The sequence below is a fragment of the Tympanuchus pallidicinctus genome, unplaced genomic scaffold (assembly GCF_026119805.1).
Source record: "Tympanuchus pallidicinctus isolate F22 unplaced genomic scaffold, pur_lepc_1.0 scaffold21, whole genome shotgun sequence".
Taxonomy (NCBI): Eukaryota; Metazoa; Chordata; class Aves; order Galliformes; family Phasianidae; genus Tympanuchus; species Tympanuchus pallidicinctus.
The window spans coordinates 195,934-218,277 of record NW_026294733.1 but is presented as its reverse complement, the minus strand read 5'-3'; the positions used below and the strand labels follow the sequence as shown (position 1 = coordinate 218,277).

Sequence of the window (22,344 nt, the reverse complement as noted above, 5' to 3'; positions counted from 1 at the left end):
GGGAGAGTTTTGCTGAGATTGATCCTTTCTCGGTTGGAGCAGATTTTCAAAGACTTCACGTAGTACAAACACAGGCAGCATGGCTAATTATGTGTGCTACCCCCAGTGACTCAGGTGGGTGGTGTTGGTCACGGAAAGCCCCTGCCGTGCCTTCTCAGCGTTGTTCCTCTCTTAGCAGTCAACTTTGGCTGTGCATGATAATCATTCCAGCAGTCTTCGGTGTTGTGTCTTTCAGTGCTGGAGCCAATATGCTTGCTCCAGGATGCACAGCTTAGGTTTGCTTATACTGACTGGTTTCTCACGTGTTGAAGTTAGGATGAGATTTCTTCCTTTAGGAGGCGAAGAGCTTCCCCATCCCACCTCTGTTCCGGATGGTACTCCAGACACCCCATGCATCGGTGTCCTAAAAAACCCCATGAAATGAAGGAGCTGTTTTTCTGTGGAGACAACAACCAGAATTGAATTGTGTAATTCCAGAATAATGTTGGTGCAGTTGGCCAGTCCTCGATTTGGTACACACTGCTGTAAAGGCCTTCAGAGGCCTCTGTGTTTCTCCAATAAAAACAGCCTTAGCTTATATGGGAAGAAAGGAAGTGCTTATATGGGGCGAGGTAGTTGAAGAACTTGGCTTTTCAAGTGTATAGGAGGTAGGTAGGCACAAGAAATGCACGGTTGTTCCATCCAAGCTGCATGGGGAATTTTGGCATGTGCATTTCATGTTCTTAGAATTGGTCTCTCTCAAAAGCAGAGTGTTCAGTACAAGAGGGGTGAAAGACAAAATATGGGAACTTCCTTTCTTCCAGTAAATGTAAACCCAGTCTCCTGATACGAGAAGGTGCGAGCCTTGTGCTGCTCAGTGCCTGGGACCCACAGGCCAGCAGCTGGTGATGGTTGCACAGGAGGGCAGCGTGCACCCAGAGGTGGTCATTTTGCAAACAGCAAAAAACAGCTTGGCCTTTGCTGTCAGAGTGAGGTTAATATTGAAACCAGCATTCGTTTTGGCTATATTCAGGTCTAAATCGGATCTTTCAGATTTCATGACCCACAAACTTGTGCTTTGTGTGGTAGCAGTGGTTTCAGGTAAGGGCAGGATAAACTAGGTTACGCTGAGGATCTGTTATGTCTCAGAACAAGATCAGTCTGTGCTTGGGGGGGAGAAAAAATTCAAGCCTAAGAGAACAGAGTATGTTCTAGCATGCTGAATAAAAAGCAGTGGGAGAGGATGATGACAGAAATCACTGGGGGGCACATTGCTTCAGCTCCTGTACTACAGGCTGGGATGAGTTAGCTTGTCACACGTGTTGGGTGACTTCTGCGGAGCCCTGTGCAGTGTGTGAGCTTTATGCCCACACACTGAGTGCATTCCTGTGCTCTGCTGTTGAGTTGTTTTGTTTCCTGACAAATCTCTAACTGTGGGCTTTGCTGTTTATGCTGCTAATCGCAGTGTTGGCCCACTGTCAGTGTGTATTGCAGTGGCAGTATTGAGCCCAAATAAGTCATTATAACAGGCAGTAATGAAGCTTGATTATCAGAGTTAATTTGTGTTCTCTCCTTTGTCACTTCATTAGCGTCGCCTTGGAGATGCTGCCAAGAAAGCTGTTGGTAAACTCACAACCAGGACAGTAAAGAAGGGAGATAAGGTATAATGATATTTCAACATGATAAACGTGGGCATCGTGTTTTATTTTTGTTAGAGGAAACAGTTTATTTTTCAGCTTTTCCTTTCTCTCCTGGTGTTCCAATCTTCCCCTCCTTGTTGGAGACTGCTTATCGTATGGCACAGTGTTTTGTGTAACTCGTGGTCTTGCTGTATGCTGTAAGTTTGCACATTTCAAAGGAGTTTTTCTCACTTAAGTACTTCTTGTGCTCCATCTGGCAGCTGTGACTGAGTGGTTTTGTGTGCTAGCAGGATTCCCAAAAAGCTTATCCTAAAACAAAAAAACCCAACCCTTTTTTTTTTTTTTTTTTTACCTCAAAGCTGAGGTGATTCCAGAGGGAAATCCCTACTATTTGTACCACAAGAATTCAACTGGATATTATAAACATCTTAGCTGATGTTTCATATGGTCACTTATCAGCTTCGAGTGAAGGGGAATGGTTTTGTGTGCATGAGATACTTCTCTTTCCTGAGCCGTGTTGGAATGCAACCACCCTGCCATCATTTCTGTGTCTTCTTGGTAATATTTGCTCTGACACAGCATGGTTCTTGTACTAATTACAATTACTTTTACCTTTGTCACAGCCAAAGCTCTTGACTTGAATTTTCATTCTGTTTGTTTTAGGAGACAGACCCAGACTTTGATCATTGTGCTGTCTGCATTGAGAGTTACAAGCAGAACGATGTTGTTCGCATTTTACCGTGCAAGTAAGCTAGTAGAGTTGCTTTGTTTGGAAACTGTTTTTTTCTTCTTGCTCCTTTGCTTCATTTCATGTTAAATATGCACTGTAATTTCTAGATACGTATGTTAACTATTTCCTGTCCTAATAACAGCCATTTTATTTTAGACTGTATGAAACCAGGTCTGCAGATGAGTGGTTCAGGCGTTAGCAGTGGAGCTGCTTATATTTGAGGTTTGGGGCAGGTTTAAGGGCTGGAACAGCAGGCAGACAAACAGAAGTGTGATGAACAAGGTGCAGCAGCAGCATTCTGTGCAGTGTCCGTGCAGTGCTGCTGTGGCTTTCCGAAATAGTGCTGGAGGCAGATGCAGTCTTTCCAGCCTTTGTACCTCATTTGACACCAATCAACCGCTGTGCTCTCTGTCTTTGGTCTCTCCAGTGCAATGGATTCTTGGCTTGAGGACTACTGCTTGCTGCATGCTCTGTACTGGTGCTTAAAACACAGCAATTTCTTTTTTGCCCTTTTGACATCTACAGGTTTTCAGTTCATTTCCATTCTTCAGTTATGGGATATTTGCTCTTAGATGCTTTTAAGTGCTTATCCTCGTGGTTATTGGTTTCAGTGATTGGGTAATTTTTGGTAGCCATAAGCATTACCAAGGTCATTTTTCCCTTGCATTCTGATATACAGGGCTTTCTCCTTATCTCCCAATGCACAAAAAAAATGCATGTTATGTTGCAAACATACAGCCAGGACCCAGTAATTTGGTGTGTGCATGATGCACTAGAAGCATCTCAGTCATGGAGTTGGAGTCAACCTTGGGTCACACAGCAGCAGTGTGTAGCAGCTCATTATCAGTCTTCTGAATCTTCCTATGGGCTGCTCTGCGTAGCTGGATATCTTTAATTCTAATTCATAATGAGTTTCTATTATGTTAAAAGGGAAACAATATTTTCTATCTTAGCAAATCAACATATGTGTGTATTCTAATTCTGAAACCAAGCTTAATTAGTTTTTACTTTTTTCTGTTCTTTATTTCTTGGACTGTGGGGAAAACAATGAACTGCTTTAGGTTCTCGATAGTGTTGTGTTTAGTTAATGTACCCAACAAATGTTTGTTCAGAAACTACCATTAAAATATTTGGAAGTTCAGGAGGGTTTGGGGGGGGTTTGGATCTTGCAGACGGGTGTCCATTTCTTCCTACAGTTCAATCATTTTTACTCATTCAAAGCTGACATCCTCCTGCCTGTTAAAATATATTCCCAACTGTTGAGTTTTGAGACACTTTTGTCATATATTGTGATCTCATGTAGAGTGTGCCTGTGTGAGTTATGCCCTAGTCCTTCATTTATGAGGAAGGTTTGGAAGTCAGAGGAGAAACTTCTGGAAACTGTTCACCAGCTCTGAGCCACAAGGCTGATGGATGGAACTCAGGGTTTAGACTCAAGGGTTTGCAGTGGGTGCTCACAAATCCCACTCCTCAGTCTCTGATGCTGAGGAGAGGTCAGTGAGGGGTCCTTGCCAATGTAGAGCACACAGTTGATGAGGAACCATCTCCTACTGCTGAGCACAGAGCAAAATGGAGTCTGAAGGCCACTTCACTAGATAAGTGCCCAGCACTGCCCAAGCCGCAGATGTCTTGTTACTGTCAGCAGATGTGACACAGACCTTTTGAGCAGGATGGTTGTGTATTCATTTTACAAGTCCATTTCCTTCAGATGCCTGTTGCAAGCCACGGTGCTGCAGGCAGAGCCCCCTGGTCACAGCTGCTGCAGGGAGCTGGGGGCTGCACCTGGCTGCTGCCTATGCACAGCTCCCCTCCTTGCTATGCCCCATTCAGCCTTTTCCACAGTTCCTTTTCTGTTCTGCTTTTCAAAAGAATATAAGGTCAGGGAAGGCTCTGACTGCATTCCTGCTGAAGGCTGCGCAGTGACTTTCATGTTCACTTTCTAGTTCTCTTTTTGAAATCTCACTTTTCATCTGCTTCAGTTCAGCTTTGAGTTAAGCACAGACCTCGCTTGGTTAGATGGAACATTGGGATGGATACTTTCTAAAAGATTTTTTTTATACTTGTAGAATGAGCGAAGGGGCAACCAGTGCCTGCAGAGATAAGCCAGATGAATTTCAGATTGCATATAAAACTTCTCAGTCTACTGAGGTGCGTCTCCTCACGTCTTGTTTTAGAGATTTAACCCCTTTCTACTTCCTGACATTTTGACGTCTCCTTTTTGGTGCAACATGCAAACCTAGTGTTAAAAAAAAAAAAAAGAGGAGAATCTCAAAGGTGGATGAGAAAATAAATTTCTCACAGAGAAAAGGGATCAACCAAGAGGAAGCAAATGAAGGGCTAGCAGTCCTTACTGTGCGTTTTGAGGAAGCTATAATCATTAGACAGTAGGAATCGCTGACGTATTGATTGAAAAGTGGTGCTTCCCTTTGATACAAGAACTGTTCTCTCCAGTTAAGTATGGTCTGTCACGCTATCTCTATGGAGAGGCATCTGGTTTGGACAGGCATACAGCTGATGAAAATGATAGAAACTCTAGTGCAGTATTTGCAGTCATTCGTGTTGTTCTTCAGAAAGAAATATGTTCAGTACGAGCAGCGTATGGTCACAAAATGTCCTGAATTGGAAGGGATCCATAAGGATCATTAAATCCATACCTACAGCTTTTCATGCGCAGGGGCAAGGTAGCCTTCTTCCCTGGACTTAGAGAACTGAAGTGCAGTTCTGTCTTCTGTGAATAACGTTTTATGAGTTAGAATAAGCAGTGGATGCAAACACTGGAAGGAATGTAGCTGAAGTCGAGCCTTCTGGATAGTGTTCTTTAAACAGATTGTTCCACTTCAGCATCACACAGCATCTGGGAAACGATGGGCACTGGGTTAAGAGTGATCAGGAAAAAGGTAGTGTGAAGGAAAGATAGAGATAAGAGATAAGGGAGGGTGACAGCAAAGTGATGAACTGAAGAAAAGCACAGAAACATTGGAAAGGACAAGAGATGGTCTGGGAAGGAAGATCACGGTGCTTATAAAGAGCAGCAAGCTGGTAGGATGAGGCTGAATGTTGACTGTGCTAAAATAAATGAGTTTTAAGCCTAATTCTTACTATTTCCTGCCCTGGGCAAAATGGGGGCAGCAAGTGGCAAAAGTGACTAAGCCACATTCACCTGTGTTTGACTCTCTGCAGCTGAAAAAGCAGCAACGTGACACTCCCTGCTGTCCTTCCAGCAGCATTTCTGCTACCCATGGCAATGGCTGTCCTTCTGCCCCTTCCAATCCCAAGCATTTATGAGGCTGTGTGGCACAACAGAGGGTTATGGTGTTTCCTAGGCATGCTGACAGAGCGGAAAAATACCTGCAGCTCACCTGTTTGGAGCCCTGCCCGCATGGGAGGCTCTTGCAGTGCTGCTGGCTGGGTGTTGCAGCCTCAAGGGTGCAGCTGTGTCACACTGCTCCCAGACACGTGGCTCCTGCAGGAGCATCGTCTACAGCCGTGACCCAGGGCAGCTTGCTGGGAGCTGAGATTTATGGTCTTGGATAGCTTGCTATTGACCAAGTGACAGAGGGATAAAGATGGAGAAGGTTTATGATGGCAGAAAATGCAAAGGCTCACTTTGTCAGACTAATTTCAAAAATAATTCACGTGTTTATTGTCTTAGTTGCTGTGTAACTGCTTTAACTTTTGCAAGAGAAAGCCAGACAGAGCCCGAGCCATGATGATGGTATCAGTAAGCTGCTTAAGCAACAGAGACACAGCGTAAGTAGTAGGCTGAGCCACACTGATCTAAATCAATAAATAACCCTGGGGGCACTGCTCTTTTTTGAAATGCATTAATAAATGTCCTAGAAGGCTTAGGAGCTAAAAGCAAAGAATAAAGAGGTTGCCAGAAGAGTTGAACTGTCCTGGTGCATTTGAACTCTGTCAAACTGCTAATGACTTGAAAAGAACGTGTAACATTTAGTGGACCCGTGCTGGCATCCATATGGGTATCCTGCTTTGCTTGATCTGAGTGCTTCTGCAGCCCTGATTAGCTGATAACCATATATTAAAGCTGTTTTCCTGCTTGGTGGAGTCCCAGTGTCTGCTGTTCTGGGTTTTGTCCTGCTCTCAGAGACAGCCTTTGAGAATTTTAAAAGGAAATACAAGCAACTAAAAGCCGCATTTTCCCAATGCAGAAAAATGGCATCATTGTGTGTTTCAGAAGATTTCAAACCATTTTCTGTCACCCAGGACTTCTAAACACAGTTTGAAGTTCTGTGAGTAATAAGGGAATCTGCTAAGAACTAATAATGGGAGACATTTGTATTTTGTGCAAGTATTTAAACTGCAGACAACATACCTCTCCTGTTCTTCATGATGGCTGCATTGCTAAAGGCTACATTGCTAAAGGCTACATTGCTAAGTGTGCTTGACAGAGCAGTCCAACACGTTCCTCAGTGTGTGCTCTTATCATAGGCAGCCATTCAGCCTGGGCAGCCATGAGCATTTTCTAAATCTGACTCGCGTCAAGTCCAGCAGTACCTTTTCCTGAGTATGTGCTGAAAGCTTCTGCTCATCTTGGAAAGCCAGCAGGAGGGTTGATTTAACTTCTTTAGGGTAGGCATGTTGCAGTCTGCATAGTCCTTCCGTGTTCTATTGGTTTGTACCCATCCAATGCAGTTACGTCTGTACTGTGGATGTGACTCAGATGGTGTAAACCAATGCAGAGCTCCTGCTGTGCAAACAGAAGCTCCTCTTGCCATTTCTATTTCTGAAAGATTTTGGTTTCCTGTGGCCATGGTATGATGGGCATGTTTTCCTTGCTAATTTCCTTACAGATATCAAGCAATGCTAATTGTAGTCAGAAGCCTTTCAAAACCTTGTTCTCTTCACTTAGATGTGCTAATTATAAAGCACTTACAGCATCAAACCTAAGTACTTTAGTGTTGGCTTTTAAATGAAACTGACTCCTGGTGGATCTGCAGTCCTCTTTCCTGATTCAGCACCAGGTTCTGCTTGGAAATGGAGATTGTAACTGGTAGCAAGAGCTTCAGGTTTTTATTTCTTTTCTTTTTTTTTTACTGCAGTTAGCATAACTTGCTGGCAATTCCAGAATTTGTCCTGCTGACTTGAAGAAACAATTTAGAAGTGCATCAAAGTAGTTCTCATGACGTAGTATAATGGTTTGCAGCTTATATATGTGCCTTGTCTGTTCTCCTAGGCATGTTTTTCACAAAGCCTGCGTGGACCCGTGGCTCAGTGAGCACTGTACGTGTCCAATGTGTAAACTGAACATTTTGAAGGCCCTGGGAATTGTGGTAAGTTGGACTGAACAAGCTCTTTTCCCTTCCATCTCTGAGACTCAGAGCAGAAGGAATGTCTTCAGAGCAGAAAAGATGAAGGATGTTCCAGTGCTCTTAGTCAGAAGGGTCTGGGGCTGTGTTGCCATTAGTTACCAGGCTTTTTGTGCTGCTGATAAAGTTCATTTTTAGTGGTTGTTTCTTCCCCTAGATGATTATTAAGAATATTCTATAGTGTTCCTATTTAGAATTTAGATTCTTAATGTGTTGTAAATCTACTGCGTTCTCTATAGTCTTCCCTTTTCTCAAATTCTTTCAGTCTTCCTTTGTTTTCTCTCTAAGCTCTTGTTCTTACTGTGCTCTCCTGTAGATGCTCTCAGATCTGTTGGCACGTTAAATCCATGCCCAGAGCTGCAGAGCGCCATGGCCGAGGCCAGCAGCCTTTCCTTGGTTGTGCATTAACCAGCACATAGAATCTCAGAGTACTGCTTTTGTTGACTGATTCGCAAGGGAATAGACTTAAAAAAAGCTCAAAGAGGATTTTTCGTGTTTTTCCCGTATAAGTAAAAAACTGTCAGGTAGGAGCAGTGTTTTTTCGAGGAAAGAAGTAAAAGAAAAAGGGAAGAGCTCGTCTGTTCACGTTTCTACCCTGTGATCCAAAGGCAGCTGAGCTGCAGCAGCAAAATGAGGCGTTTGTGCGCTTATCCTTACGGGATCATTGCATGTAGAGTATTCCTCCCTGTAAAGAGGGATCGCTGTGTTTTTCAGCCCAATGTGCCGTGCACAGATAACGTGGCCTTTGACATGGAGAGGCTCAGCAGAAGCCAGCCCGCCAGCAGGCGCTCAGCGCTCGGCGACTTCGCCAACGACAGCTCCCTGAGCCTGGAGCCCCTGCGCACCTCCGGCATGTCGCAGCTTCCCCAGGATGGGGAGCTCACTCCGAGGTCGGGAGAGATCAACATTGCTGTAACAAGTAAGTTTGCTTTGGCTTCCGTTGCAGTTCTATGGCTTTCCTGGGACGGGGCTCTTGCTCTGCTCTCCTCTGTGCTGCAGGGCTGTGATAAAAGGTCTTCCTGCAGAAACGGAGGTGAGCTCGGTGTCCCTGGGCACTCCAAACCAAAAGCTGCCTGCAGCAGTGCCAGCACTTCCATTATTAATCGTGTATCCATTTAGAAATGCATACAAAGAACAAAGGGTGAACTAAAATGGCAGCAGAACAGCCCTCCTGAATTCGGTGATCAGTGTAAGCTGGATTGCCAAAACCATTTCCAAAAGACATCCAATAATTTATACGTGTGTAAACATCTTAGTCAATTATTACTTCTGCAGTCTTTTTTTCCTCCTGACAGCATTACTGCCGGAATTCTGGTGTCCCTTAGCAGATGGCTTTTCTCACAAAGTTTTTGTATTAAAAAAACCTGGTTTTGACATATCAACATTTGAGTATTGTCCAAGTGTCATATGACCTCAGGATACTATTCCTGCTGTACTGGTTCCTGTGGGTGAGGGCTTACAGCATGGGAAATATGCACTGACTGGATTTTACCTGGAGTTTTATTATATAATGGCTCTGTAACAAAAACATTATGTGGAATTATATCATTTTTCTGTATGCAATGGAATCTTGATTTGATACATGAATGGTTGCTTTTCTGTCTGAACTGCAGAAATAGAATTCATTCAGTCTGGTTTACTCCTTGTACTTCCCTTACGTGCATCTAAAATCTGGATTTGAAGCCAGTGCTGCTATCCACTGCTAGTGAAAGCAGTGTAACTGATGCAGTCCGTTACAGAGTGTCTCTTCAGACACTTGAGCAAGGTAAATGTTACTAAAGGAACCTCATCTCACAGAACACAGAGCCCAGGACTAGAAATGTCTTGATCTGAAAAGGAGAAATGCGAACATGTAATCTAGATCCTTTCCCAAACCAATATGTCACTTTGACCTGCAGTGTTCAACTTGTCATTCATTGTGTTTTCAGTTGTGTTGAACAGTTTGAACAGACACCAAGGCTGTTTGTATGCTCTTTCTGTTGTCATGGATGGGAAAACTCTGCAGTTTAACTGCAATTTCAACTGCTTGGTTTTACAGAAGGTGCTTTTGCTCTCTATTCCCAACCATAGCACTTACCTTGACAGATGGGATGCCAGGATGAAATGAGAAATGTCAGCAAGAGCTCATGCTGACAGTGTTTATCAAATAAAGCTTTAGAAAAGGCTGTTGAAATGTTTAGATTTCGTGGATGACACATTTTTTTGATGAGTATGAGTTAAACCAAAAGCCATATTCACAAAGGTGTTTGTGTTTCACTGTATTACTATGTGCTAAATTCATCTCCAGGAGAGAACTTTGAGTAGAGAACATTCTTTAATAGTCATCTTTATGTTTTTAATGTCTGTACTTACATACTAACCTTGAAATTATATTTCCTGTTGTCTTTCTGTCTATTATGTGGAAAACTGTAGTTGTTTTACTGTCAAATAAGTGATCTTATCTTATTTATTTTAAAAGTAACGTGGCATTTATTGAGGAGGGAGGGGGTGAAGACACAAGTGAAGTGTGAAAGTAAATGCTTATGTGAAGAGACACATCTCAGCAAACCCCAACCAACCATAACAGTCCACCTCCTGACCTGGGGGTGGACTGAGATTTCATTACATTTTCCCTCGTTCCCACAGTTCCCTTCACACTGTAAAGTAATCTTTCTTTATCGCCAATCCTGGGGCTCAGCCAGGAGATGTTGTTGTGCCATGCTTGTTTTCCACACCTCTCTCCACTTCTTCTTTGCTAGCCTTCTCCCGTCAGTAGCTCTGTGGCTAACCTCCTTCTGCTTCGCTTCCTGGTGCCACTCGTGGCTTAGAAGCCCTTTGCCTTCCGCCAGTGGTGTTTGAGGGGAATGTTGGCATCGCTTTGACATAAGCCTTCTCCCACGAGTGATTTCCTCCCTTTCCTTTGTCAACAGAAGAATGGTTTATTATTGCCAGTTTTGGCCTCCTCAGTGCCCTTACACTCTGCTACATGATCATCAAAGCCACAGCTAGCTTGAATGCTAATGAGTAAGTAAACATTTGGCTGTTTCTGTACGTTTCTGGTGGGTGTGTGTCACAGGCAACGTTGGGAAGGAATACCATGAGAACAAAACAAGGAATTATGTGTGTGTATATATATATATGCACTTATCAAAATGACAAATGCCTTTTCTGCCTTTCTCAAATGTAAGCCTCCAGCAGTAGGTTCCAGGGTAACATCTGAACTCCTCCTTAATATATAGTTAGCTGAATGGTCTGAGGAGATCTCACAAGGTACAGATGAGGGAGGGTGAAAAGAGAGAATGTGAAGATCTGTTGTGTTGGGTTTTTTTTAATCAGTGGTCTGGGGAAGTGTTGGGTTTGTCATTAAATCCCCGTGTTCAAAATTCACCCAGCAGAGCCAGGAATTGCTGCCATCCGTTACCTCTGACAGTTCCCACCTCAATTTCTGAGTCATTTGATATTTTAAAAAGAAATAAATGAAATAAATCTTTTTTTCCCCCCAGTGAGCTCACTTCCAGCTGAGAAAAAAAGATATTTAGATGATTTTATAACTTTTAGGAGAGAATCATGTAAGCAATGATTCGCAACCATTTCTTGCATCTTGTGTGGGTAGAGCTGACCTGTTTTCTGACCTCTCATTTTAAATGCTTAAGAGTTGCACTCACTGGAGTGCTTACAGACACCAATTCTTTCTTAATTTTTATAGACTCATTGCTGCTTCCCTTCAGACAGGCTGGGCCAGAAATGATTATCATGTGATTTCCAGTCTTCCTTCATAGCTCTGTGTGTGGGCAAGTATAAATGTGTTCTGCAGATGCATGAGCTAGGTAGAGCTGGCTGTTCTTGTTTGAAGTGTACAGAACATCTGGACTTGTGATCTAGATGCAGAGATATATTGGAAGGCAGGCTCCCCTGTGCAGTATGGAAGTATGGCTTTGTAAAGATAATTCCAGTCTCTTGGTTTTGAGATGAGAGGAAAAAAATAAATACAAATACTTTCCAAAGAGCCACAAAAGTGTTAAGGTTCCCTTCTCAGCAGGATGGGAAGATGTCTGGTGGCCTCCAGTGTAGGATTTTTGGACAGTCTCAAGCTAATCTTCAGGAATGTAGTGCAACTTCTTTGAGGTTATCAGAGTTTTTCACATTCTGCTAATCTGTGACTCTTTCTCTTCTTTGGAGAATCTAATTCCAAAAAAGCTTAATGGGGAAAAGTTTTAGATCTTCAAATAGCCTATTCAAATATTTTGGCTGGGTTTTTTTTTTGTTTTGTTTTTTTTTTTTTTTTCACATGTCAAATTCTTGAGGTTGCAACCAACTATGTGCAAGCTGACACCTCAGCTGTAGCTGAATGTTGCTAATCTGCACCCCAGAGCAGCTTGGGAAAGCATGGAGGAAGATAAGCTGTGTGCATGTGGAACAGGAATATCTGTGTCCCTGGTATTTCCACATCGCTAGGAGGAAGACAAAGGAATCGTAGTCTGTTGTATCCACCAGATGTGGGTTCTCATGAGAGTTGCATTTCTACTTTCTGTTGCAACTCCTTTTGTTGCCTACTGCTTGATTGGCTCTTTTTATGGGAAGGGCAAGCATTGCAAGGTGTAGGAGCGAGCCTTTCCAGCGCTGTGCAATTAGCCATTTCTCTCTAACTTCCTCTTGCAGGATTTTATTTTTTGAGTATTGACAGTGCTAACTGTAACATAAATATTCTGTACCTTTTTTTGTGCCCCACAGAGCAGAATGGTATTGAAGAAGTGCTTTCCGGATGATTGCCTTGGGGAGAGACACCTATTTTTATGCTTCATTTATCGATCGTGCAGCACAAGCGTTTATTTAGTACATCCTATTTTTTCATAAAAATTTGCTGATGCCAAAGCTTTGTATTAAGGAAAAAAAGTGAAGAAATAAATGAACTTTAATTACGAAATCTTACTCTGTGAGTTTCATTTGTCACGGCCATTGTGTTAGCATTGTTTGACAGACTCTTGCAAATTCTGTTTTGTTTCTTTTGAATGATTTCATCTCTGCAGATCTGTAATCTCTCTTCCTTTTGGGCCACCCATGCTCATAAGTGGAAATCTGTTGCAGTGTCATTCTTACGATGCCACCCAGCACTGGAATGACCAAGTGGTGTAGCTGGCAATTGCTCAGTGCCAGCTCCATAGGGGGGAAGAGGAATTGTGGTGTGTGATGGGCTTACCTTGACTTCAGCTGAAACTTGATGTGAAATAACGTTTTTCTCCAGAATCTTTCCTGTCCCACTCTGGGAGGATTGCTGTACCATTTCCGTCTTCTGTTGCTGCCTGAGGTTGGCAATAGAGTTTTTGTGACAACCACATCGTAAACCTTTTCTGTCTGCTGCTTTCACCCCACCCTTTTTCTGCTAAAAGTGAAGCTGATCTAAACCACTTCTTCCTTCCCAATACCAAGTGAAAAAGTAACGTTTCTTCCCCTGATGTCTTTGAAGCCTTCTTTCATACCACTGCAGGGTTAACTGCTGATCAGTTTAGGGCATGAAGCACTGATAATGGTCTTTGCTGTAAGATGGAAACTGCAAACCTGTGCCTTCTTGCCATGTCTTCTAACTGATGGGGAAAACATCTCTTGTCTGCTGTCCTCATTCAGGCTGTTTCACACAAGTTCACTTATGCAAGTGGTGTATGAGTAATTTCCCAACGTTCAGTTAAAGCATGCAGGTCTGCAGCTCAGCCAAGTGCTGGTGTTGGGGTTATTGAGATGGGGGGAAGGTAAGAGATGGGTGAGGAAAACATCACTGACAGAGTTAAAACCTGATCAGAGTTTTGTTTGTTTTTCTGGTATAAAGATGCAGACTTATGAAACAGTACTTTCTAATTTAATTAAATAACGGAGAGAACAAGTTTTACTGTAAAATTTAATTTTTTTATGCACTGGGAAATAGGGAATTTAATTTTATTTTTATGTATCGGTGCTTTTAGGATTTAGGAACACAGCCAGAATATACATTAAACTAGTTGCTTAATTCTCATTTGTCCAGCAGGTTTCAGCTGAGAAGGCAGCTTTTATAATTGAAAATGAAGTATGTGATAGCTTCAGTACATTTAATAGAATTATTTTTCATTGTGTCCTTGTGAAAGTTTGGAAGAAACGTGAAGACAGTAGAGCAATAAGCATCTTTTGAAAGCCTGGAAAACCCCGTTATAGTCACGGATGAACAGAGCAACCTCGGCCATGCAGTGTCTGCAGACTGTCTCCTTGAAAAATGCAGCGTTCTGTCACCTGAGCTTGTTGCCAAAGCATGGAGGAAGGAGGACAGAGCATGATACAGGGTACAGGCTGTGAAATAAGAGCTGTATTTTTTTCACTTGTTTCTTGACACCAGCGGCGTGATTGGTGAGTTTGTCCTTAACCAAGAGTCTTGAACTGTTTGGGATGAAGCGCTCTGGTCGTAATTCTGCACGAAGGAGTTGTGTCTGCGGAGGGACTGCAGCTTTTGCTGGTGGGTGGCCCTGATTATCCATCCTGAGGGTTTCAGAACAGGAAGGTGACAGCAGCTGATGCTTCCTACTAATGCACCCACAGTACTGTCTGTGATTGTTGGCCTTTGAACTGTGCCTGCTTCTGTAGTGTCTTAGGATGGGAAAAATTCCAGGCTCTAGTGGGCTTGTTTTCAAACTTCAGTTATCTGAAAAGTTCATCCAAACTATATAATGAGGAATAGTGGCAGAGAACACTGAGAAGTTCATTTTCAGTACATTAGAACTGATCCCAAGCTTCCTGTTTGTTTTCTCCATACCTGAGGGATAAACCTTAATGTCTCGTAAGCGCACAGTGGGAGAACAGGTTCAGAAGCTGAATTTTGGAGCTGTGGAGGTTTCTACCTGACCTTAAAATACACATTTATCCAGTAAACCCAACTAGACTAATGCCATGTGTTTGAACACTGGGAAGGGTGCCAGTGGCTCCTTGAAGCATGCCCCAGCTAGCAAACAGGCTGGCCTGAGCTGCTGGGCTCTTCCAAGCAGGCAGCAAAGAGGGGCAGCAGTGCTGGCAGTACGCAGTGCACCCTGAACCTCCTGAGCCTGTCTTTGGTTGCAAGAAGAGCGTAGTTGGGTCGCTTTGCCCTGCTGACTCCACTTCCCTCTGTAAAATGTGGGTGATGATACCGATCTGGTTATTTAGAGCACAGAGCTACGTGTTGAAAAGCACTGAACCGCAGCTGGAATTTGAGCACAGGGCAGGCTGATGGTAGCTGTAATGTGCTCTGATGTCCTGCCCGTGCTGCCCTCCTTGTGGAGGTCAAGAAGCATTGTATGAGAACACGGCCCTGTGTGTAGTGGGTTGGCCACATGTAGCTGGTGAGGTCTGGAGGAGCTGGTCACAATCTGACTTAAGCAGTAAGAAAAATAGATCTGATTTAGCAAGCTGAGCAGAGAGATGTTTTGTTTCAATGTCTTTCATCTACAGGTAGGTAGATTACATGCTTTCTTTTTTCTTTAAAGGGTTTAGAGGTGTGGTCGAGCATGCCTGTAATCCTGGTGAAAAAATTACATGGAACAAAAAATAATGGGGAGAGACACATTTGGAGAAAGGCTGAATGATGTGTCCCATATGTGGTATGAAAGCAGAGTAGTCTGGGTCTGTGTGCAGCCTCCTGGAAGTGGGTGGGTTACAATTCTGTTGCCAAGAAGCAAGAAGACATCACAGTAAGGGATTTCAGAGGTGTTGGACGTGCCCTTTTCAGATGAATTTTTCAGTTGTCAGATGTCCTGCCTGCCTGTTGGTGAAAGCTCACCCGTGAAGCAGTTGGAGTGGAAGTGTCCCCATGCAGAGGAAATGGCTGCGCGGCCGCCTGCTTCCTAATCCGTTGTTTGATTTCTGCGTAGTGAAAACAAAAGCAGCGCCCAGCTTTCAGAACCCCTTTTGTTTTGCTTCAGCGTTGGCTGTTCAGTGTGTAAGGTTTCAGCGGGTGGAGAAAAGGGGGAATGAAACAAGCAATACCCAGGGTTTATTTCAACAGTGAGCAGAGACCCGGCCATCACGAATTAGATGATCCTTACCTGTGACACAGAGCAGAAGAATCTCAAAATCAGTTTTATCTGCTGCAATTCCACAGTAGGTTGGCTTGTTGTTTGTTTGTTTTGAAGAGACCGGACCATCTGGAGGTCATTGTTTCATTAAAAAAGCCAAAACAAAGAACACTTCTAATTTTTTCCATTTAAGCACCGTCCAATTGAAACCTTTAACTTTTGGGACACGTTTCAGATCTGAAAGGTGGGTTTTGGTGATGCCCCGGTGTGCACTTCTGCAAAGTATGCGCACACTTCTTACAAACACCTGCACGTGTGCTCTTATGCAATGTGAGCGCTTGTTTCAGTAAACTGTGCGGTCAAAAATGAATTCATTTACTTCTGAGAGTTTTGATTCTGAGTGAGAATGGTGGAGTAATGACTTTGTCGTCTTTACGGTGAGTGGGAAAGAAGGAAGAGCTGTTGAGAACAGCGGTATCTGAATATTGCTCTTTATTGTAGGCTCTTTATTGTAGAATGGCATGGGCTGGACGCAGAATTTGGCAGAGAAAGGAGGAGTTAAGCACTTGATTTCTGCCAGAACAGAATCTGCAATCCCCTAAGCTTCTTGCTTCACTGATGCCTGAAGGTGGAGGCATCTCAGTTTGCCGAGTGCCTCCTTGATGATCTTGGAAGCTCTTCAGTTACCTTGAGTTTGGCTCACGTGGGTGCTGGGTGTATTGTAATCTAAGCAGCCTTGCTCCCAGCTAATCCCTGCTGGGATCGAGAAACCAGGTAATTTCATATCTTGGCCGAGGGCCTGATCTGATAGATGTTTCCAGAGGGAACCTTGTGTACACCAGCAGGGCTGGCTCCTCGCGAAATACATCTGTGGACTTGAAGAGCCAGCTTCTGTCAGCAACCATGTGTGCTGGCTTCAAGTATTGCCACTGTTGCCAGCATTTGGAGAAAAGGGCTGGGTCTTCATGGTTCTTTGTAATAAAATATGTTGGTGCCTCTTTCCATAAGATTGCTGCCATGCACAGCGCAGGACACAGGGCACCTAGCAAAGGTTTCTGGTTCTGTGAAGCTGTAAACCAAAAGCAAGGCGCAGTGCAAAACTCAGGCTTGCCCCAGCCTTGCTCAGACTTGACCTGTGTTATCTGGGAGCACTGCTGGAGGCAGGGTTGCTCATGCATATGAAAAGCAGTGCTTGGAAGCAGCACATGGATGGAGGCAAAGCCCTGCAGCACCTCCAGATGTGATGGGCGGGGGTCTGAAATGTCAGCTTCATGTTGCAAAGATACCTGGACAAAGGTGAGGTGCGCCTCGGCACCAGGCCCAGTGGGGCTTGTAGGACCTCCAGCCCCACGGCCAGGCCTTCAGCATTGCACAGCGGATGGAACGTGTTTAATCTATGCAATAAGGCAACGTGTGGCTTCATCCGGGTCTATGGCAGCTGATTCCTGTCACCCAGAGCAGGGATGTGACAGGAGGCAGCAGTGGGCCTGGCCTTGCCAGCAGACTTTGATGCACCTCAGTGACTGGTGGTACCAATGTCAATACTAATTTTTCTGCATGGTGAGAACTTGCAGGCTGTGATCTCTCCTTTGCTACCCACCCTACACAGCTGTTGGTTTGTGTTGAGAAGGGTTTGTGTTGTCTACACATTCCATGTTTGCAGACAGAACTCACACTCAAGGATGCTTTGCTTGGTTCTTACGTGTGTCCCTAACCAGGTTTTGTTCTCCCTCTTGTAGGCAGTCACTTCTTTCATCGCAATTCTCTGTCCCCTCGAAGTCTGGTCTACGAGAGCGAATTCTCCACCATCGAGCCTGCTTTGGACATGTATGACGAGAACAAAACCTGAAAGGAATGCACATTCCTTCCTGGCCCTCTTTCTGTTGTTTTCATTTCTCATTCCTATTGTTGTGTACTCTTTCCATGGATCTCCTTTGTCTGAAGAAGAGCTGCTTTTTCCAGAACACGAGCCTGCCTTCTAGGTCACGGAGATGAAGACAGCTGTGGTGGTTTCTGCGGGTGGCACCTCCGAGCGCAAGCAAGGTTGTCTGATGGAAGTTGCTGAGTAACAGCATGGGAGCTGTGTGGGCCCGGCCTCGGCGGTGCGGAAGAGGCTTTGCGGTGGTCCTAAGAGTTTGTTTTGTACTCAAATGCGTCTCCTCAACAGGGGTATGCTGGTTTTAATGGTCCGAATTGTTGGGCAGAGTCAGAAAGGGAACTAGTTGCAAAGGAGCTGGCCGGTGACTGGTAAAAGCACTCCGTATAGCTTGGTCAACCCATAACCTTACTGTGAAATATCCCCTTCCAAGAGGGACCTTCCAAGTGCGTTGAGTTTCCAACGACCTGCTCACCCCTGGGCGGCAGCACGCCGGTCTGACGTTATGCAGCAGAGAGGCCCTGTGTTTGCAGAAAGATTTCGAGGAACTTGATGCTTCCGTTTGTTGTTTTTTTTCTCCATTTCTACTGAAGCAGGAGAAAAGTGGCCTCCACAGAATACATTTTTGGTCCTTCCGTGTGCTCCAGTCACGTGAGTCTCTTTCTACAGAGAGGACGTTCACCGAACCAGCACTTGATCTACCTTAAAACCATTAGACTTTTTGAAATATGCAGGAATCTAATTAGCTTTCTTTCTTGCTTTACTTTTCTTTTCGGAGGGGTTTAAAAAAATCCACCAAATTTTTCACTGAGGTTTTTTAAAAGCCAGCACGTTGGCGTTACACAGAGAAAAGAAGAGAGGTAAGCTTCTTATCCTGTTCTCACGTTGAGATCTGCAACGGTTAACCAACAAACACGTTCTCCAGGCCATGCCCTTTCCCACTGACATCAATACGTGAATGCAGAAAGCAGAGGAATAAAGGAAAGCAGCGACTGCTTTGGGACTCAGCATGAAAAATCCATTTTTACTGGAGCATGCCAGAAGCAGTGGGGAAATAGAGATTGGTTTCAAGCTTCTGAATGTATAACATGGAGATGGAAAGCTGAGTTCAGCCATCCATAGAGCTCCTCACATGAGCAGACGTGGAGAGTGAGGACTCCTGCTCTGTTTCCTCCTGGACAATGCAGAGCTGTTTGAACATTAACATTTTCTCCATTGCAGTCTCAGTTACTGTAGATGTAGAAATGCGTTTGTGTCCTTGTAAGGTGAAACACAGCTTCGCTCTGTATAGGAAACTGAGAAATCTGTAAGTCTAAAAGAAAGGTAGGTAAGGCATTTCCTGCCATGCTTTAATTTTGTCAGATTTTGCTACAAAAGTTCCCCTGCTCGTTTTTTAATTTTGACTGTACAGTGGTCTGCTGACGTGCATCCTTACCTGAAGCGTGGCTCAGCTGTGTCTTTAACACAGACGTTTAAGAGAAAAAGAAAAACCCAGCTCTGCAAAACGAGGAAACGATCCTATTCACAGAGTATGTTCTGTTGCTGTGTGTCAGCTTCATTTAACCTGGTAATTCAAGGATGGGTGGTGTGAAGGTTAGAGAGATTTTTCTCGTAATACCATTTCCATTTACCCTATGCACTTTTATTGCAACCCAGCCAACTTTAGAGGCCTGCTTACACCCCAGGCTTTTCAAGAGCACAACTTCAATGCCACCTTCCCCAACCAAGTGGTGAGGATGTGGAGCCCCTTTGCTGGGACGGAGTGGGTTGTTTGGCTGCAGGCATTGCTTTGCTGCTCCACGTGGCAGCTGTGTGCACGGGGATGGGGTGCAGGTTGAGCAACCCTGACTTCATCATCACATCTTCCAGGCAGTGGGCAGGGCGCTTCCGAACAGAGACATCCGGAAGTAAAACACCATTGCTCCAGGGTGTCTTAGGGCTTGTTTTTGTCAGTGTTGAGTAGTCGGGTTGCAAAAAGCTGTGCTCGGGTGTTTGTAGTTAAACAGAGTGAGGCATTGTGGCTCCTGCTGGAGCTGCCAGGATGGGATGGGATGGGATGGGATGGGATGGGATGGGATGGGATGCTCACCGTGGTGCATTTTCCCTACGCAGAAGCGCCCAAGAGGTGCCTTGTGCCACAGAGCAGAGTGGCCACAGTTCTGGCATTAACACCAGCAAGGCAGTGTGCAGAGCGGGCTGTGGGAGCCCTGCTGGCTGCTCGGGACGTGCTGTGTGCTGGGCACCCCTGGGCACTGCCCTGTGCCTGGGCACGGCTCCGTCACCTCCGGCGCTGGGGCAGCATCAGGAAGTTCCCGCACTGCTTCCTGTTGTGCTTGGCTTCCTCAGTGCAGGGCTGGGTTTTGTTTTGAACAAAGCAGTCAGCTTTGTGCCAGAGTAGAGGAGGACAGCTCAAAAGCAGATGGAAATTAAAACGAGCATTAGCGACTACAGAGCCCTAAATGGCAAATGAATAAATAATGCCATTGTATTTGGTTAAATCTCCCTACTTCTAAACTACCTTTTCAGAGGAGCGGGGAACAAGAGCTGTCTCCGATGGTGCTGACTGGGGTCTGACGTGGTGAGGAGAGGTCCCACCTTTGGGTTGACTAGCTGATCTTTTCCAGCCTTAGTGTTTCTCTGAGAGGCAGCTGGGGCTGACGGTTGTGCAATGGACGTTGTGGGTTTGGAAGGTCTTGCAACACTGGAAACATTAAGTCTGGTTGAAGCAACTGATCCCTACGTGCGTGCTGGGACGTGCCGTGCCAGGCACTTGTGTACTGTATTGTAGTTAGGATGGGAAAGAGGCAGCACAGCAGCATGGGTGATTTTTCTGGGCTGTGCTGGTAAGTTTGAGATGTTCCTTTTCATATTAATCAGTATATTTGAAAAAAAAAAATGCTTGATGAGCATCTTTGTTCTTGTCCTACTGTGGTGGTGCTGTGTGTGGTCATTTCATAGATGTAAGGTAGATGGCAGTCTACCCGGAGCTGTGGTGTCGGTATCTTGGGAAATGATTTTCTACGTTTCGAAAACAAAAGTGTTTTTTTATCAGAAAGCCTCAATTTTATGGATTCTACCTACAAAAAAAGAGCCCTTTTATGTTTCTCTGAGCGATCTGAACGCGCTGCTCCACCATCCCTTTCCCTTTTCCACGTCTCCTGTTTTTGAAAGTTCTGCATGTTCCCATAAGACATTTGTAAAATTGAGGTTTGTTTGTGTTCTTAGAGGATAACTGCCAGTAAAAAACAGACTGTAAGTGTGCTTTTTACCTATAGTACTAACATGAAATATTACATTTGAAGCATGTTAAAATTTACTTAATGCCACTCATGAGTGCTCCCTATGTAAGCTCACTTGTTGGTGCCTGTTTGCACTGCCCCATTGCTTCTAGGATGCTTGCCTCGGCATGTGAGGGCGATTTAGGAATAGCCAGATATCCTACATAAGCCAAAGAAAGACAAGTAGTTAAATACATGTGTTTAGTACTCTCCTATGGGATTTCTGCACATCTGTTTTGTTTGGATACGAAGGATGGGGCAGCAGGGCTGAGCTGACTTACAGGGCTGTGCTTCCTGGAGGGCGCATTGACTAAACTGTTAAAGCACATCTATGTTTTTGCTCTGCTAATAATCATCTGGTTTTACAACAAGGGAAGTTGCACGGCTCAAAGGTGGGGCTGCCGTGCTGCTCCCAGCCCCGAGGTCCCCATCACTCCAAGGCTGGCAGGCAATGCTCTGCTCCTTATCCCCCCTCCTGCACATCCATGCGTGGCCTCGTTTTCCAGCCTTAGCCATGGAGAAGAGCGTGTGCCGTGCTGTGACAGCTTGCTTATGTGTTGTTATATTTAAAAATCTCATCGCTCCTTTTCCTTTTTTCTGCTGTAAGGGCAGAGCAGGGGAGGGCGGAGAGATGCCCCAGCTACCTGCACTGGGGGAAAATCAGGAGAAAGCTGCTTGGAAATACCTTGGAAATAATCAAAGAAAGTGTGATACCTGCACTTGTTGGGCTCACCTCCAGAACGGGCAGGGGGGGCTGCATGGGGTGGGGGCTGCTGCTCAGCGGCACGTTTGGCACAACCTGCATGGAGCTGAGTGCTTGTGCTGTGTGCTGAGGGCTGCCTGTTTGTTCTTTGTACAGTAATGCCTGCGGTCTCCAGGTGTTGGGGGACCCTTGGCATAAAGTGTTGCCCCCAAAGCTTAATAACTAAGCGTTAATATTCCTGCAAAGCAAGGAGTGCGTAGGATTTTGTTAAAAGTTAGAGCTGTTGAGAGTGATTTCACTGCAAATCTGAGGTGTAACTGGGGTGGAGGGGGGATTTCACAGCCCAAAGGCACAGCCCTCCCCAGCAGCACCTTCTTGTGGCCACAGCTCCATCTATGCACTGCATCCACCAGAACGGGGCAGAGAAATCCAGGGCTGCCTTTGGGACTTGGGGCATAGCAGCAAATGGGGAACAAAACTACAAACACCATTGGTGTGTGTGCAAAAAAACAGCATGCTGGGCTGGTCGCTGCAGGGTGAGCGCTCGGCGCGTCGCTCCGGCCCTCGGGAGGCTCACTTGGAACTCCCTGACCTATTTCGATGTAAGTATAACACTGTATTGTAGTTACGTGGTATATGCCAATATGTTAATAGTGTATACCTATTAGGGTTTGCTAATGTACTACATTTCAATAAAAAGCAATTTGAAAGAGCACGTTTTGTGATCTTGGTGTCTTTAACTGCAGGAGGCTGAGCTGTGCTCTGCAGGCTCTGTGGCGCACTGTTAAAAGGTCCCTTTCCAGAGCTTTTTTTTTTTTCCCTACTG

The 22,344-nt window shown here is 44.8% G+C and overlaps 1 protein-coding gene across 2 annotated transcripts in view; it reads left to right on the top strand.

Annotated features, from left to right (window-relative positions):
* Positions 1-22,231, top strand: part of RNF130 (ring finger protein 130) — a 41,649-nt gene extending 19,418 nt beyond the window's left edge. Inside the window, exons 4-9 of one of the 2 annotated variants that reach the window (XM_052684708.1) lie at positions 1,569-1,640; positions 2,283-2,365; positions 7,544-7,640; positions 8,391-8,595; positions 10,586-10,679; positions 12,387-12,579. In XM_052684708.1, the coding sequence (XP_052540668.1) occupies positions 1,569-1,640; positions 2,283-2,365; positions 7,544-7,640; positions 8,391-8,595; positions 10,586-10,679; positions 12,387-12,402 (567 nt within the window). In that variant the 3' untranslated portion in view covers positions 12,403-12,579. Of the gene's footprint in view, positions 1-1,568; positions 1,641-2,282; positions 2,366-7,543; positions 7,641-8,390; positions 8,596-10,585; positions 10,680-12,386; positions 12,580-17,400 lie in introns of those variants that run through there. The other variant, XM_052684710.1, reaches the window with a different exon arrangement.
* The last annotated feature ends 113 nt before the right edge of the window (positions 22,232-22,344 follow it).